Raw genomic sequence first — 16,115 nt, forward strand, 5'->3', positions numbered from 1 at the left:
ATGTTTGCAATAAAAGATGACTTGAAAGCCACCAGGCTTTGTTAGATTTGACCGAAGCCCTTCCTTGAAAATAAAGACCAACATAAGAGAAGAATACAGTTTTGTTTTATTATTTGATTTATTATTTATTGATTATCAGCTACTATTTGAGATATCTTGAGATGTCTACTATTTAAGATGTCTTCAAAGACTGCTATAGATTTTTCTAAAAACTACAGTAATTCAATAAAAGAAAGGCCTCTGTAGGAAGGTAGTCTGAAGAGCTCATGCTTTTCAGTGCAATTTGCTTTTGTCTGATACCTACCAGGCATTGTAAGTACCTGATTGAAAATAACCCCTCTCCTAAGGAGGAGCATCAGAATCTCATATGCCTGGTGTGTTCACTTTCCCCTAGAGGCCCTTCATTTCTTGTTTTCAGAAATTCTGTCAAAACACTTCAAGGAAAAGGAAAGGTTTCATTTTTCTAATAAGTATGTGGGGCAATAATGGGCGCTTTCTCATTTAATAACAAGCATTCAAAAGATTTAAAATTAATAAAACTGTTCAAAATTCCTAAGCTGTTTAAATTGTTATTTTTTGAAATTTGAATTCCCATTCAGATGGGACTTGTCAAGTGTTTTATAGTCCTATGTATCTATTGCTTTAACAGAACTACTCACTAATGAAAGTTCTCTGCAGCCAAATTCTCAGCAATAGGGAACTGGTGGACTGAGGCCAAGAGCATCTGGCCAGTGGAATATGGTGCAGCCATTTAAGCCATGGGGCAGCTGAAGCTGGACAGATCCGAGGATCGAGTGTTAGACGCGAAGAGCAGCTCACAGTATATATAATACACACGGTCTAGTCTTACTCACCCCTCCCAGGTGGGAGTGGAGAGCTTCAGATTTTTCTTTTAGTGTTTTTATATTTATATATATATTTTTTTATTTTATATATTTTTCTGTCCTGTTCCCCCCCCATAAGCTGACCTTGCTTTTATATTAAATTAGCAAAGTAAGAGAAGTCCAGTAAAATGGCTTAGCCCCTCACCCGCCCCCTGCAACTCCCCAATCCTCTGGCCTGACCTGCACTAACGTTGTGTATTAGTCATCTCGACTGTGCTTATGAGACTTTGCGCACAGGTGCCATGGATCATTTGCAGCCATAGGTGTGTCCTCCAGGCTTGGGTGGTGAGTGTTGTACTCGGGCTGTAGAGCGAGCACTCATGCTCCCGTGTTACACATAATTGGCTTTAATCAGGCAGGATGGAAGGAGAAATCTCAACCAGTCGGGCGTCAGCAAGATTCATACAGGGTGTGATGCAAGAGGACAGTATTCAGATTGCAGAATGAGATTTACATCCTCAAGCAAGGCCTGGCCTCTGACTACTGAGAGTCAAACAAAGTCCCCCCCCCACACACACACACCTTATTCAGAAGGAGGGAAGGATGATAGAGATACCATGTTAGTATCACCAGTAAGAAGCTGAACTTGCTCTTAAACACATTCCTTGTGGCTCTGCATTCCCATCCACCTAAGAGTCCTCGGTAAGACACAGCAGTACCCCCTCGGCCCCCTCCTGCGCATCCCCAGCTGAAGGTAATAAAGCTATTCTAACGTTTCCCCTTGGGTCAGATAACAGATGTAGATGAACGAGGCACTGAAGATTCCTGCTCTTAGTTTGTTTTACGTGGGAAATGGAATTATTAATCACTGCCTGTGCTTGAACATCCTCAGTGACCCTAAGTGACTCGCCACCTTGGCTCTTTGTATGGAATGTAGAATATAAGTGTATGGCCTAGTGAATCAGAGTGAAGCTTTCGAAGTCAGACAGGACTGGTTTAAAATGTAGACTTTGCCTCCTGCTTGCTTTGTTACCTGGGGAATTTATTTAAACCTTCTCAAGCCTCTATGAAATGGGAATAATAAATCATATATTACAAGGTTGCATTAGAATAAAGTGAGCTAACGTATATAGAGGAATGAATTCAGTGCCTAACACTTGGTAGCTACTCAACATATGATAGTTGATATTTAGTGTTTGTGTGTCATAGGAAGGTACTGCTATTTGGGGCCTTTTTTTTTTTTTTTTACCTAAAAAAGCCAACAACATCACATGAGCCAAACCTCATATTCGTCTTAGACACCTTTAGTTGTCTGCTTATGTTGAGTCAGAATCTGCTTCTCCATAACTTCTACCTCTAGGTTGCTTCTCTCAGGGCCCACACCCAATAAATATAATTTCCTTTTTCCAGCTGGAACATTTCCACAGAGAGAATAACAATAAGTCACAACAGAAGGCTGTTTTCTGGTCCGTGAGACTTGGTAGAGTCCACCATCCTGGTCGTGCCTGTTATTACGCTATTGTCTGTCAAGTCTAGACTACCTTGCTACCCTCTGCTTTGGAATAATGGCGCTAGCACTCAGCGAACCACATTTCTGCATGTCCATCTGGCTTCCTATGAGGCTCTGAGGGAGACCACGAAGCTGGAGGAGGCAGGATGCGCCCTTTCCTTTGGCTTCCTGTAAGCCTCCCGCATCATCTCGGTGACTTCTTTGAGAGCCATGAAGTGACAGAGCTCACTGCCCCCGTCCCTGACCCCGGTGTGCTGGCTGCCCTGCCAGCCAGTGATAACGATTCCAGTGTTTATGAAATACCCACTATTTGCACTGCATGGTGTTAAGTGCTGTGTGAGTGTATATATCACCTTACTGAGTTGTGGTATTAACCCTGCAAGACAGGTGTTCTCTCCATGTTCTAGGTGAGGAAATGGGCTCCGAGGAGTTAAGTGGCTTGCAAGCTAGTTGTCAGAGCTGAGAGTCAAATCTAGGTCTGTCTAGCGTGAGCTCTTTCTGCCTCTTCATGCACACAGAGGGGAGGGGGGCTCTTTACTGGGCCCCCGTAACCCTCTCTTTTCCGTGTGTGATTGATTGAGCCATCTGGAAGTGTCCTTTTCTCCACAGGTTGGGCAGCCCAGCCCCAAAAGGAATGCTCTTTCGCTGTGTTCAAGTGGCCTGCGTGCCAGTTGACCCCCCACCCCACCCCCCGCCCCACCAGCAGAAGCTGCGTGCTCGCCTCTGGCTTCTCAGAGGCGCTAGAATTTGTCTCTGTTCCGTCTGTAATGCACACAGGACTGGGGCTATTAATCATGCCACAGGCCAGGCTGCACAGCGCCTCTGGAATAATGAATTACCCAGCTCCTGCCAAAATGAGGCACACCATGGCCACAAAGGAAACTTATCTCTCCCTGACTCTCTCCCCATCTTGTTCCTCCCTCTTCCCTTTCTCATCTCCTGTGATCTGTCTTGCCAGTTGTAATTGGAACATTTTCTCCCGTATTTAAGTTCTGAAGTGTCTTTGGGACTTGCTAATGTATCCAAAGGCTTAAAACAAGTCCCATCAAGGACGTTTATTGCTGTCTAGCATAGGCAGTTAAGCGCAGCTTACAAGCAGCTCTGGGTATATATGGCCAGGAATATAAATGTTCCTTTTGGAAAAGAGGAGAACCCGGGGGGGGGGGAGATATATATATATATGTGTATATATTTATATATGATCCTAATGGTGATATCAAATGAGGGCTTAAAGAAGAAGCAATTTCTGGCCTGGTCATGTGACAGAGGGTACACAGGACTTGGGATGGTGTGACCTTTGGTTTGAAGGGGTTGTTTTGGGGTTTGGGTGGGGAAGCTGCCTCAGAGGGGATCTAAGATGATGTGTCCTGAATAAGAGAAACCTCTCTCTTCACTGACTTTTCCTGCTTCCTGTGGGGTAAAACCAGGATCACCTAACAACTGGGACCTCTCCATTTTCCTACTGTCAGAATATGTTCCCTCAAATTACTGCTGTATACATATTATCACTAAGAACGCTTCTGGTTGTTCTTATGTCTCTTACATCATCAGAAGTCTAGAGGCAGGCCGTCCAGGTTGGTATAGTGGCTCATTGACGTATTCAAAACGCAGGCTCCTACCATTCCGCCCTGTCATAATTAACTTATTGACTTATTGCCTCATGGTTGCAAAATGGATGCTGTAACTCTGGATGTCATGTTTTTCTTCAAGGCACTATGAAGTGGGAAAGAGTTGTCAAGACACCAACTGTATTTATTTGTCCCTCGTATCAGGAAAAACAAAAGCTTTCCCCGAAGCTCCCGGAGGATGTTCGCTTGTGTCTTATTGACCAGAACCACGTCCCATCCTTACCTGCCCTCCTTAGCTGCAGGGAAGTCTGGATAAACAAGCTTAGTTTTCCTACACTCTGAGAATGCCTGTGCGGTTAGCCAACAAACGAGGTCTGCCACAACCAGAGAGAGGGGACACATAGAAGACTGTATTGGGCAAGCACAGGCAGTCCCACCTAACAGTAGAGAAGAAGGAGATTCCTATGCTGGAGCTTACAGTGCGACCGAGACTGTGCCAGCAGCAGACCTGTGTGCATGCGTGTTGCAGTTAGCTCTGTTGTACACTGAGGAAGCGAAGCTCTGAGCAGTGTTGTGCAGGTAGCTAGGAACCTGGCTTTGAATCCAGGCCCGTCTGACTTCAAAGACTATTCACGCTGCCTCTGGGAAGTGGAGGCCAGTTTCCTAGCACTGGCCTTTGGGGTGCCTCGCTGAATCTCAGCACCTTCGTTGCATCTCCAGCACCTTCAGTTACCTGTAGACAAATTAGGAATTTGGAACAATTCTTTTATGGGCCCCTCATAGGTTTTATTTAAAAGATGAATACTCAGGTTTTTATGTCATGATGACAGTTAAAAGAGAAGTGGTCTGGGAGGCAGGAGATGCAGCTCTGCTCTAAACCCGGCGCTGAGTTGCTCTGTGGTCTTGGGGACGTCCTTTCCCCTTGTCTGTGAAATGGAAGGTTGGAGATGCCCTACGAGGAGTCCAACAACCTTAAGACACAAGTTTTGCTCCTTTCCGTCGTGGGTCTTTCATCTGTTCATTCATTCAACGATTATTTCTTAAGTGCCTACTATGTGCTGGGTGCTGCTCTAGGTACTTGGAATATACCGGGTAACAAAACGAAGATCCCTGCCCTTGTGGACCGTATGTTCTATCTAGTCTGTGTGCGCTGGGGGCAGGGGACACAAACAGTAAACACAACACATTATAGATTAGGGATGAGTAAATTACACAGATGTGAGAAGGTGATTCGTTCTCTGGGGGACAAAAGTGGGAAAGAGAACAGGGTCTGGTAGGGCCAGGGGAGACATTCAGGGGTCTGCACTGAGAACATGGCATCTGAGCGAAGACTTTATTACGGAGAGGAGGGTGTCAGCCAGCACACAGTTAGGGTCGTGGCTGCAAGTAGAAGGGATAGCTAGAGTAAGGACTTGGGGGCAGACGTTTGCCTGGATTTTCTGCACAGTTTTTCCCCAGCTGAGGACTGGCCTGGAGCTCTTCTCACCCCAGCCCTGTCATTTCCTTATGGAAGTGTTGGCCTTCAGTTGGCTTTCAGACCAGCTCAAACTTCCAGGAGTTGAAGGCCACTTAAATTTGACCCTGCTGTGGCCCTTAGGGACAGAGAGCCTGGCCACCACCTCTATATTTGCACCTCACTGCACATGACAGAAACACTCAATTTCTGGAGATGGAGGGAAAATGGTAGAACCACCAAGTCCTAGAGATATTGCAATCCTATCAAAATAGCACAGCCTACCATTTCCAGACTATTCCTGCTGTGTTTCCTGTTTAATGCCTACTGCACCATGAGTGACTCAGTGTTTTTGTCGTGTTCTCAAATGACTGTCTGTGTTAATCAACCCTAAAACCCCAGGTCCTTGAGACCTGTGTTTTCTGCTCTACCAGGTACTGCTCCTGCGTCAGCCTGTAATCATGGCCTGGGCCTTCCCATTAGCTGCAGAGGGGCCTCCCTAAGCAAGGCCAGGAGTCCGCAGGAAAACTCAGTCACTTGCTGGGCTGTGCAGATGTGTGTGTGTGTGTGTGTGTGTGTGTGTGATGACAAGAGGAATACATCTTGAAATATAACAAAGAGAAAGGGTAAGAGTTGCCTTCTTGAGTTGTATTCCATGCAGAGAAGTGAGTTGGGATCTGAGAACAATGGTATTGTGCAGGTGTGTTATTATCCCAAGTTGAACTGAGAATGTGTATCATGTGAACAGACTGATAGGCTCATGAATTAAAAGAATCTCCCCTTGGTCCTAGTACAGGCTTAGTGTGTGCCCTGGCCACCTACTCTAAAGTAGATATGACACTTCAGGCAATAGGCTAGACCCCCCCGCAGAAAGCCCCCTCCATGTATGTGTGGGTCTCTGTCCAAATACTGAACAGGGCTGGGTGTCACTCACAGGATACTGAGAAGTTTAGTTCTGGGTAATGGCTCAGCATAGATTTCATAGTCCCTTTTCTAGGTGTATCTCCTTTCTTGTGGTCTTGACATTTGTTTGATGGGAATAGCAAGGAAACTTAACTTTGATCTCTGTAATCTGTGTGAGGTTACAGGAGAGAATTTGGAATACCATGCAAAATGCTGGATATATTGAAAATGAAAGGAGGATGAAAGTCTTCATCAGGATTGTAGGCCATTGAACCAAATTCCACATTGTGTGTCCTTACCAATATGCTGGGGCATTGAAGTAGCAAGCCTCTCTTCTGGGGTTTCCTAACCTGGTTTCTCCCTTCTTTTGATTTGCTCCCTCCTGTGCAATACGTAGGGACAACTCAGCCATACACACAGAGTGGAAGAGAAGTATACTGTTGCAGCTGCAGATTGCACAGGCAGGGGTAAAGGCAGTAGTCTAGAAAATTCTGACAACAACGTAGAACTCAGTCTTACCATAAGAAAGAATATAAGCGTACAGGCTCTCTGTTTTACATATTGTCTACTTACAAGATAGGCGGTATTGTTCATTCATTCAGCAGACATATCAAGCACCTCCCATGGTGCCTGGCTCTGTCCTGGGCACTGGAGATCTATCAGTGAATGCCACCACCCAAAAGTTTCCCTGTCCTCATCTTATTTGGTTAAACCATCTGAAATTGCTGTCTTTGTAGGTCAAGGCAACCCACTAAATATGCATCTACTATATGATTCAGCCATTCCACTCCTAGGTGTTTACATAAAAGAAATGAAAGCATATGTCCATACAAAGACTTGTACATGAACGTCTGTAGCAGCTTTATGTGCCGTAGCTCCGACTGGAAACACTCCAAGTGTCCATCCACAAGTGAATGGATAAACAAAGTATAGTAAGTATATCCACACAATGGACAGCAGTCGGCAGTAAAAAGGAATGAAGTCCTACTACACAGTGCAACAAGGCTGGACCTCAATCCATTATGTTCGCAAAAGAAATGGAATGATTTAATGTCTATAAAGCTGCAGGAGATGCAAACTAATCCATAAGGACAGAAAGCAGATCGGTGGTTGCCTCGGAGCAGGAACTGGGTCAGGGGACAGCAAGGGCAGGAGGGGAGACTGCAAAGGAACAAGGGCAATCTTTTGGGGGTGCTGGATATATTTACAATGTTAATTGTGGTGATGCTTTCACAGGTGCATACGTCTCAAAACTTGCCAAATGATACACTTTAAAGATAAGCAGTTAATTATATGATAATTATACCTGAATAAAGGTGTTAAAAACAGTCCGATCATACCAGTTTCGTATGGTTCGATCCATAGATAAATTTTGGTGATCAATTAATTTTTAAAACCTCATATTCATTTTTCACATATTTACTGAAAACCCACCATGTGTCAGATCATACCGTGAAAGACGCTACCCATGAAAAGAAAAAAAAATAAAATAAAATAAAAGGCTGTCCCTGCTTTTAAGCTTCGTGGGTGAAACGGGTTTGTAAAGGAATGGCTTTCCTACAGGGAGCTGTGGAGCAGTTACCCGCTGAAGCAGCTTATTCTTGTTGCCTGCATTTATGCATGTGTGTGTGCCTTCGTCTCTTTCAGAGTGACCTGTGGTCTTTGGGAATCACCGCTATTGAGATGGCAGAAGGTGCTCCCCGTAAGTACCTTCCTCTGGGTGAGATCTGTTGCTGGGCTGCTCTCTGCAGGTGCCGAGCCTTCTTGCCCGTGCCAGGGTAGCTTTCCTTCTGCTACGCCAAGCCCGGCGTGGGTTCGAGCTGGCATATTTAGAAAGCAAAGTCACCTTAGCTCAACCAGGAACCCATTCATTTCAGAGCCATGTGAGGATCCTGTGTTTAGAGGAAAAAAAGAAAGAAAAGGAAAAGGAACTCGGGGGATCTGGTTTGTTTGACAGATTCCACGCATCGTTTATTCTTGAACTGCTCTTTACCTAACGCAAAACGGGGGCCAACCCACAAAGTCCGTAAACTCCAACTTAACAAAAATCCAGAACTCATTCTCAGTGCGCGAGTTACACAAACTCTTGTACTCGGTTGCTCTCACTCCTAATACAACACTGCTGTTTAGATTTTTAGGTGGGAGCCCGAGCGGCCGGGGCTCCGGCCACCCGGGGAAGGTCTGAAATGTCTTGCGCTCTGGAGCGTGGGTGCTGCAGAGCGCCTCCGTCAGGCGCGTGCTGGCCATGACCTTGGGCTCTGCGGACTTCCTGCCAGAAGCGCAGCTCACCAATGGTCCGGCTGCTGCAGCAAGCCCCCAAGCCCCGCCGCACCCCACCCCCTATTCAGTGTCCTAGCATGGCCCGCATATAAGGCAGACCTTTTTCTCGAAGACACGAGATGCCTTCGTAGGCAACTCTCACTCCTCAGTTCCTCCGCTTGGTTTCCTCAGGCGGTAGGACAGTCTAGCACACTTCCACCTACCTTGTCTGCCTCTCGCTTTCACTCCGATCAGACTTGCAGAGCAATGTGACACCTCCGCCAACCTGCCCTGGCCCCCTCCCCACTGCCTCTCAGGCAGAAATGTCCCCTGCAACTATTCTCATGCGGTTAGTGCAGCCTTGGCGTCCGCTTTCCGGAGAACCTGAACCCAAAACGGCCCCCTTCTGTGCATGGCAGGTCGTTTGGCTCACACGGCTGTTTATCTTCATGTTATCATAGCCTTTGTATTTCTCACTCTAGAGTTGGTGGAATTCATCCGTAGCATGATTGATTTGGAGTGTTTGTTGACAACATTCCCCTCATTGGCAATGCTAATAGGCATTTATGAATCCAAAAAATCATATATTGCAGTCTGAAATATTATCCTCATATTATCATTCTTGATGAGTAGTAGAGGGGGCTAAAAATAAATTTCTACCCACAGAATCTTTTAGCTTTCAGGGAGAATATATTCTTACTCTGGGCACAAAGGAAAAGATAGCCCCGGAGGTTTAAAAAGTAAACTAGTGAAATATTTTGATTAAAATAAGAATGCATGAGTGCTTTCTCTATAAACCATAATGCCATGTTTACAGGTTGAGATATTTTAATAACTTTTCTACCAGACCCTCTTTGCGTCGATCTCTCTGTTCTTCCTGGGGCCAGTGAACAAACAAACAAACAAATGAACAAAAAACAGAAACGAACCTGTCATGAAACCTGAAAAGCCATCAGGATATTTGGAAATACAGAGAGGAAAGTGTTCTGGTCGAGTGCTTTATACTCTAAAAAAAATCTATGTAGATAGCATTGCATGTGTATGAGCCTTCAGTGTATAAGAAATAGACCGTCTATCTTTCATTTTATGACTTAGGCTTTTGCTAATTAAAAATAACCTACCGTCTCCATTGTAGTTTTTATCTTGATGTTGTTTACTCTGAATCTGAGATGGTTATTTATAGCAAAGCAAAGGCTTTGACGCTTTAACTTAGCTTTCTTAAATATGGAGTAGAAATAGAAATGTTAACAATGTCCAGTTGAAATTTTATGAGACTTCTGTAATTAGACATCAGCTCTCTTAAATGCTCAACACGTAGAAGCTTTGCGATCTTCTGGCTTTGCTCACTGGGCATGTGTGGCCTCAGAGCCATTTGGCCTGGGTTTGGCCTCCTAACCTGAGCTGGCCCTTGCTTTGGTCTCTTGCAGCTCTCTGTGACATGCACCCCATGAGAGCCCTCTTCCTCATCCCCCGGAACCCAGCGCCTCGCCTGAAGTCGAAGAAGTGGTGAGTTTGGTCTTCTTTGGTGCTTTGCCGATCCAAGGGCAGGGTTTTCCTGCAATGCTCTCTTGGAAGAACTCAAATCCTTAGGTCCAGCTGCATGATGAGACCAACACATACTGAGACCTGGTGAGTGATTTTCCATAGGCTGTCACTCATCTTAAAGCACATATTAAGTACCTACTATTTGCACTGCAAGTCTTTATCACCATACCCTTCAAGGTAAGGAGGTATTAGCTGAAGTGAGTAGTGGAACCCAAGTAATAACATGAGAGCTCTTTGATTTATCATCCTCCCGAGAAATATCTTGCCTGGCAGCATAAGACATCTCATCAGAGGGGGTGATAGTTCCAAGAGTCAGCCGGTTAGGTTGGCTGGCTTTTCTTCTACTCCTTAAGATGGTAATTCTGTGAGTGCCTACACATACCTGGTTATATGAGGGATGATTTCACTGGTCTGCACATAAATATTTGTAGTATTTGTTTTTACTATTGCTTTCCCTTTATGGCATGCGATACTGGCTTCCACTTTGGGGCAGTGATACAAACTTCCCATTTAATAAACTTATTCACATAAAAAAATTTGACCTAATTTAAAGAAAAATACCAAGTGGATGCTAGGATGGATGATGCAAAAGTCTGGTTAAAAATTGTGTTGGCAGTGGGGTACCTGGGTGGCTCAGTCGGCTGAGCGTTCTGACTCTTGATCTCAGCTCAGGTCTTGATCTCACAGTCATGAGTTCAAGCCCTGTGTTAGGCTCCAGGCTCAGTGTGGAGACAAACAAAAAATTGTGTTGGTAGTATACGATTGACTCAAGTTTGGGAAATACAGTTCTATGGTTAGACCAGAAGTTGGACTTTTGTGTGTACTTATATCGGGGTCTTTGTACCTTATCATCGCATAACAAAAATCCACGGCTCCTTTCTTTCCCCTGTGTGTATGGTGTATCCTGATACATACCAATACATCCTTGAATCTCTGATTGTCCTGGCCTGGGGCCAATTCCTGGACCGCTTATGACCCTCTCTCTTTTTCTAGAGATGTGTTCTGGGCAGTTAGAGCATGAAGGCTCAGGACCTTTCTGCCCCTTTTCATACTTCACTATCACCCTTGACTGGGACCCTTATGTTCCTCCCCTTCCCCACCCACAGCCTCACCCTCTGCAGTCTAAATTACTACGGTCACCTAATTGTGACATAGCAACCCCGGTGTGACAAGAGAAAGGCACACGGCACAGAGAAGAGAGGGAACCAGCCAGAGGGGACCGGAAGCCCCGAGTTGCCGAGGCCTGCCGAGGAAGAGCTTGAGGGTTGCTATGGGCAACGAGGGGCAGAGCAGCCCTGCTCCTCCTTCTCACTCTGGAGGGTCACTGTGTGAGCCTGCTGTTCTCTCCCCAGCAACAGCCTCCCATTGGGCCCCCGTACGGCACATGACCAGCAGGGCCTGGACGCCCTGCTTCCTCCCTTCTCCCCGGAACAAGCTCCCAGGGAAAGAATCCGGCTCAGTTCCCTCCCAGGAAGCATCAGGAGCGCTGCCAAGCCCTCTGCCAGCTTGCTGCTTGTCCTTTGAGCCAAGCCTCCCTGCCCCCCGTCCCCCAACACACACACACACTGTATGCAGTGGGCTTTACTTACCCCGTGCCCTCCCTCCCTTGCCACTCCCTGCACCTGCTGGAGATATTTCCAGGGTTCAGCCCACAGAGCGCAAACTGGCCATCCACATATGTGTTACGTTTGGTCAGGACAAGTGGCCACACTGTCTCAGAAACATTGATATTAATTGCCAACTTCTAGAAATCTGGTGATTGAGCATCACATTCAGATTTTGGGCCTCTTGTGCAAAGATGCAGCACCCCTGCCCGGCCAAGTGGCTCCCTTTTAGGGTACCAGATGGCTCTTCTGCCCATCGCCACCTCTCCCCAGCTCCGAAATTGGTCACTGCGCTTGTCCTGTTTTCCTCTTATCCCCTTTGCATGACCTCTCTGTCTCCTTGGAAAAGTGAATGAACAGCCCCTGCACTGCGGTTTTAATTTTCATTGACCCTGCTCCCAAAAAGATCAACTCTGCATTGACCTTGTTTGAGAATGAGGAAAATACAGGCTGACTTTCCTGCTTCAAACCTTTGACAACAGGAACTAATTCTGGTGGTGCTGTCGGGAGCTGGGTCAGTCCAGGGACAGTGAGGAGGCCAGGCCTCCTTCTCACCCGGCCTCCCTGACTCTGAAGGAAAGCCAGTTAGGAGTGTGAGTGCCACACTGCCAGACAGAGAGGGGGAAATGACTTGGCTGTTTGAGAGAGTGAGTGGGAAAACAGAAGCCCTGGTGAAGAACTCTGTCTCACTCAGAACCCAGCCTTTATAAGATGGCCATGCAGCCGACCCAACCCCCACACAGGATGTGGCTCCCAATTCTCTGCAATAGAATTCTACTTCAAAAAAAAAAAAAAAGATATTTTTTTATTTATTTGACAGAAAGAGAGAGCACAAGCAGGGGGAGCGGGAGAGGGAGAAGCAGGCTCCCCACTGAGCAGGGAGCCCGATGCGGGGCTCTATCCCAGGACCCTGGGATCACGACCTGAGCCGAAGGCAGATGCTTAACCGACTGAGCCACCCAGGCGCCCCAATAGAATTCTACTTTTTAAGTGAAAATATTTAAGCACTGAAGAGTACTTTCTTGAATGACCAGGTCCAAAGTGATTTGAAATAAGTTAGGGTTTCTTAATCTCAGGAAACAAACTGAAGGTTGCTGGAGTGGTGGGGGGTGGGAGGGATGGGGTGACTGGGTGATAGACATTGGGGAGGGTATGTGCTATGGGAGTGCTGTGAATTGTGTAAGACTGTTGAATCACAGACCTGTACCTCTGAAACAAATAATACATTATGTGTTTAAAAAAAAAAAAGATAGTAGGAAGGGAAAAATGAAGGGGAGGAAATCAGAGGGGGAAACGAACCATGAGAGACTATGGACTCTGAGAAACAAACTGAGGGTTCTAGAGGGGAGGGGGGTGGGGGGATGGGTTAGCCTGGTGATGGGTATTAAAGAGGGCACATATTGAATGGAGCACTGGGTGTTATACGCAAACAATGAATCATGGAACACTACATCAAAATAAATAAATTAATAATAATAATAATAATAATAAATGTAAAAAAAATAAAATAAAAATGCTCAAAAAAAAAAGAAGTAAGTTAAGGTTTGCTTTAATATGCACTAGTGTTTGGGAGGAAGTGAAATATTTTATTTATTTTCTTTTTATTTTTTAAAGGAGAGGATCCCTCTCCCCATCCATCAAAAGAAACAAAACTCCAAAATGTTCTTTTTATATCCAGCTATTCTCTGCCGAATGAATTATCAGAGGAAGTACACTGTTCTTAGGGTATATATCAAAGTACTGCCAAAGGGGGGGCACCACTGTGGTAGAAACAGGCCATGAACTCTTTATGATAAGCATTCAGTTGAGGGTCATTTCCAACTAACTTGCTGAACCTACAACATACAGGACATAGAAGGCATACGCATGTTGCAGACTCAGTAATTTTTTATATGTGTGTATGTGTATATATTTATTATATAGATATAAACTTAATCTTAACCACAACCACACCAGGCGGATGCTTTTAGTCCTCATTCTGTAGCTGTAAGACTGAGGCTTGGGTGGGTCGTGTTCCTTGCACAAGTCTGTACGATCTTTTAGTTTCCCAAGTTTGTAACCCCCATTCTCTCTACTGGGTCGTCCAGCCTCTTAAGTTCAAGGTTTGAGTGTTAGAGAATGGGGTACTAGTCTTTCAGTTGAACATTTTTTTCCTGTGCCTTAATATTAGGGAAGGAAAGGCAGCAGCACTGCTCTTTGTCCCTTTGTTGTGGGGGCGTGGGGGGGAGGAAAGCACCCCACTCACCAGAGCCTGGCCCTTTCCTCCCCCATCAGTGAGATGAGGAGCAGCCCCAGTGCCAAGGAGGTCACGTGGTCAGGGCTCCAGTCAATGCCCAGGTGGCCCAGCCATTCAATAATTAGGTCTCCGGGAGGATTCTAACCTCAGCTGAATTAGAGGCCAAGGACGCTCTCGGCCTCTGTCTCCATGTCACCGTGGGCAAATGCGCAGTAAGTTGGGACTCCCGTTTCCTCCTCCTGTCTCTAAACATGGCCAGACTCCACCCACATGGGTCAACCATCTCCTTCAGCACATTTCCTCTCCTTTCTCTTCCCACCATGTGGAAGAGACATTTCACTTCCTCCCAAACACTAGGGCATATTAAAGCAAACCTTAACTTACTTCTTTTTTTTTTGAGCATTTTTATTTTATTTTTTCTTTTTTTACATTTATTATTTTATTTATTTATTTATTTATTTATTTATTTATTTATTTATTTATTTATTTATTTATTTATTTATTTTGACGTAGTGTTCCGTGATTCATTGTTTGCGTATAACACCCAGTGCTCCATTCAATACGTGCCCTCTTTAATACCCATCACCAGGCTAACCCACATGGTGCCCTTCCCTGCCCTACTCAGTGCTATAGTCTCCTGCAGGAGGTTCTGGAGAAACTCGGGAGGGACTTCATTCCTGTAAAGGGCAGTTGGTCTTTTTCTTTTCCCACGCTCTTTAAATGTGAAGATTCCACACAGGCAAAGAAACGCTTGATTGAGATCATTAGAAAAATCATAAGTGCTTCCGGGTATTATAAAAGTCTGATGAATCACTGACCTCTACCTCTGAAACCAATATACATTATATGTTAATTAATTGAATTTAAATTTTAAAAATTAAATAAATAATAAAATGCATAAATAAATCTTTAAAAAAAAGAAAAATCTTAAGTGCGTCTCAGTGGAAAGAGACACAAGTTTCCTTGGTCCAACCCACTTGTGCTCCAGATGAAGACCAGTGGCCTGGTGAGGTTAACTGGCTTAGCCAGGGTCCCAGGCTCCTCATTGCTAGATCCAGCCTGGAACCCCTGCCTTCTGCTTTCACTCCAAAGTTTATAGTCCCTCCTGCTATTTTATCTTCTGGGAAGATAAAGTGTTTGGTGAGGCTGGTATTAGAACTGGGGCTTCCGACTGTAAGCACCAAACATTAACATCTATCTCTCCAGGCCAACCCTGGGGAAATTAGTATTACTAATCTTAGGCATTTTTTTTTTTTAAGAGACAGAACTAAATTACCGGCAGCAGAGATGCAAACAATAAAGTTATATAAATGTACTTTAAACCCATTAGACCGCTCAGCAAACAGTCAAGTGGTGTTCAACATATGGAAAGGGTTTTACTTTTAATTAAACATGTAATTAAGCATATTGATTCCTTGGTCGCACTAACTTAAATAAGAGACAATAAATCTTTCTTCGAAGATTTGTTTTAAGGGAGCATTATTCTCTCTTCAAACGGTACCATTTGAAGAAGACATGAGATACGTTGCCAGCCTTATGGTCCTGCACATCTTGGCCCAACCTTTGGACCCCGAGTTATTCTCCTGAATATCTCCGAAGCTTCCTTCCCACCGGAAGAGATAGTGGAAAGAAAACTCTGTACCACAGCTGGTTCTGCTGAACTCTGAACACTCTCCCCTCCTAGTTGCCACTGCCTTTTTTTAGATGTCAGTATTGGGGAATGGAATGTACAGTTTATCAAGTCTGGATCTCATGTTTAAATTGGGTGTGATTTCTTTTATTTATCACCTTCTAAAATTAATAGTTAAGCACTTTATAAAAAGAAAGCACTTCCTTCTCGTTGCAAGCAGGAAAAAACAGCTTTCGTTTGCATTTGTCATGAATATTTAACAGCTCCCTGTCTTAATTTGTTTTTGTTTTCATGTTCTTGATACTGATTTTCTACCTAGAAAAGTGCCATGTGGAACTTGTTTATTTCTTTATGCAGGTTAACCTCGTTCTCTTCCGTTTATTCCTTAGGACAGCCCATTATTCCATGATGGATTTTTTTCACAAAGTCTCTCCTTAGATGATATCACATTTGTGTCTCCATTCATTTGTCTGGTGGGCCTGAAAAAGAAAGCATATTCAATATTATCTCCTCTCCAAACCTCCCTGTCTGTCCCTCACAAGCACACATTGGAAGGTAACCATTTCACACACTTGTCCAGAAC

The 16,115-nt window shown here is 44.8% G+C and overlaps 1 protein-coding gene across 12 annotated transcripts in view; it reads left to right on the forward strand.

Annotated features, from left to right (window-relative positions):
- TNIK (TRAF2 and NCK interacting kinase) overlaps positions 1-16,115 on the forward strand; it is a 385,586-nt gene that overhangs the window by 270,653 nt on the left and 98,818 nt on the right. For all 12 annotated transcript variants that reach the window (XM_045903381.2, XM_045903382.3, XM_064585383.1 and 9 more), the window contains exons 8-9: positions 7,906-7,960; positions 9,945-10,023. In XM_045903381.2, coding sequence (XP_045759337.1) covers positions 7,906-7,960; positions 9,945-10,023 — 134 coding nt within the window. The remainder of the gene's footprint in view (positions 1-7,905; positions 7,961-9,944; positions 10,024-16,115) is intronic.

This window comes from Mirounga angustirostris, unplaced genomic scaffold, assembly GCF_029215605.1.
Source record: "Mirounga angustirostris isolate CCGP_5_RB_7025 unplaced genomic scaffold, mMirAng1.0.hap1 SCAF_1, whole genome shotgun sequence".
Classification (NCBI taxonomy): Eukaryota; Metazoa; Chordata; class Mammalia; order Carnivora; family Phocidae; genus Mirounga; species Mirounga angustirostris.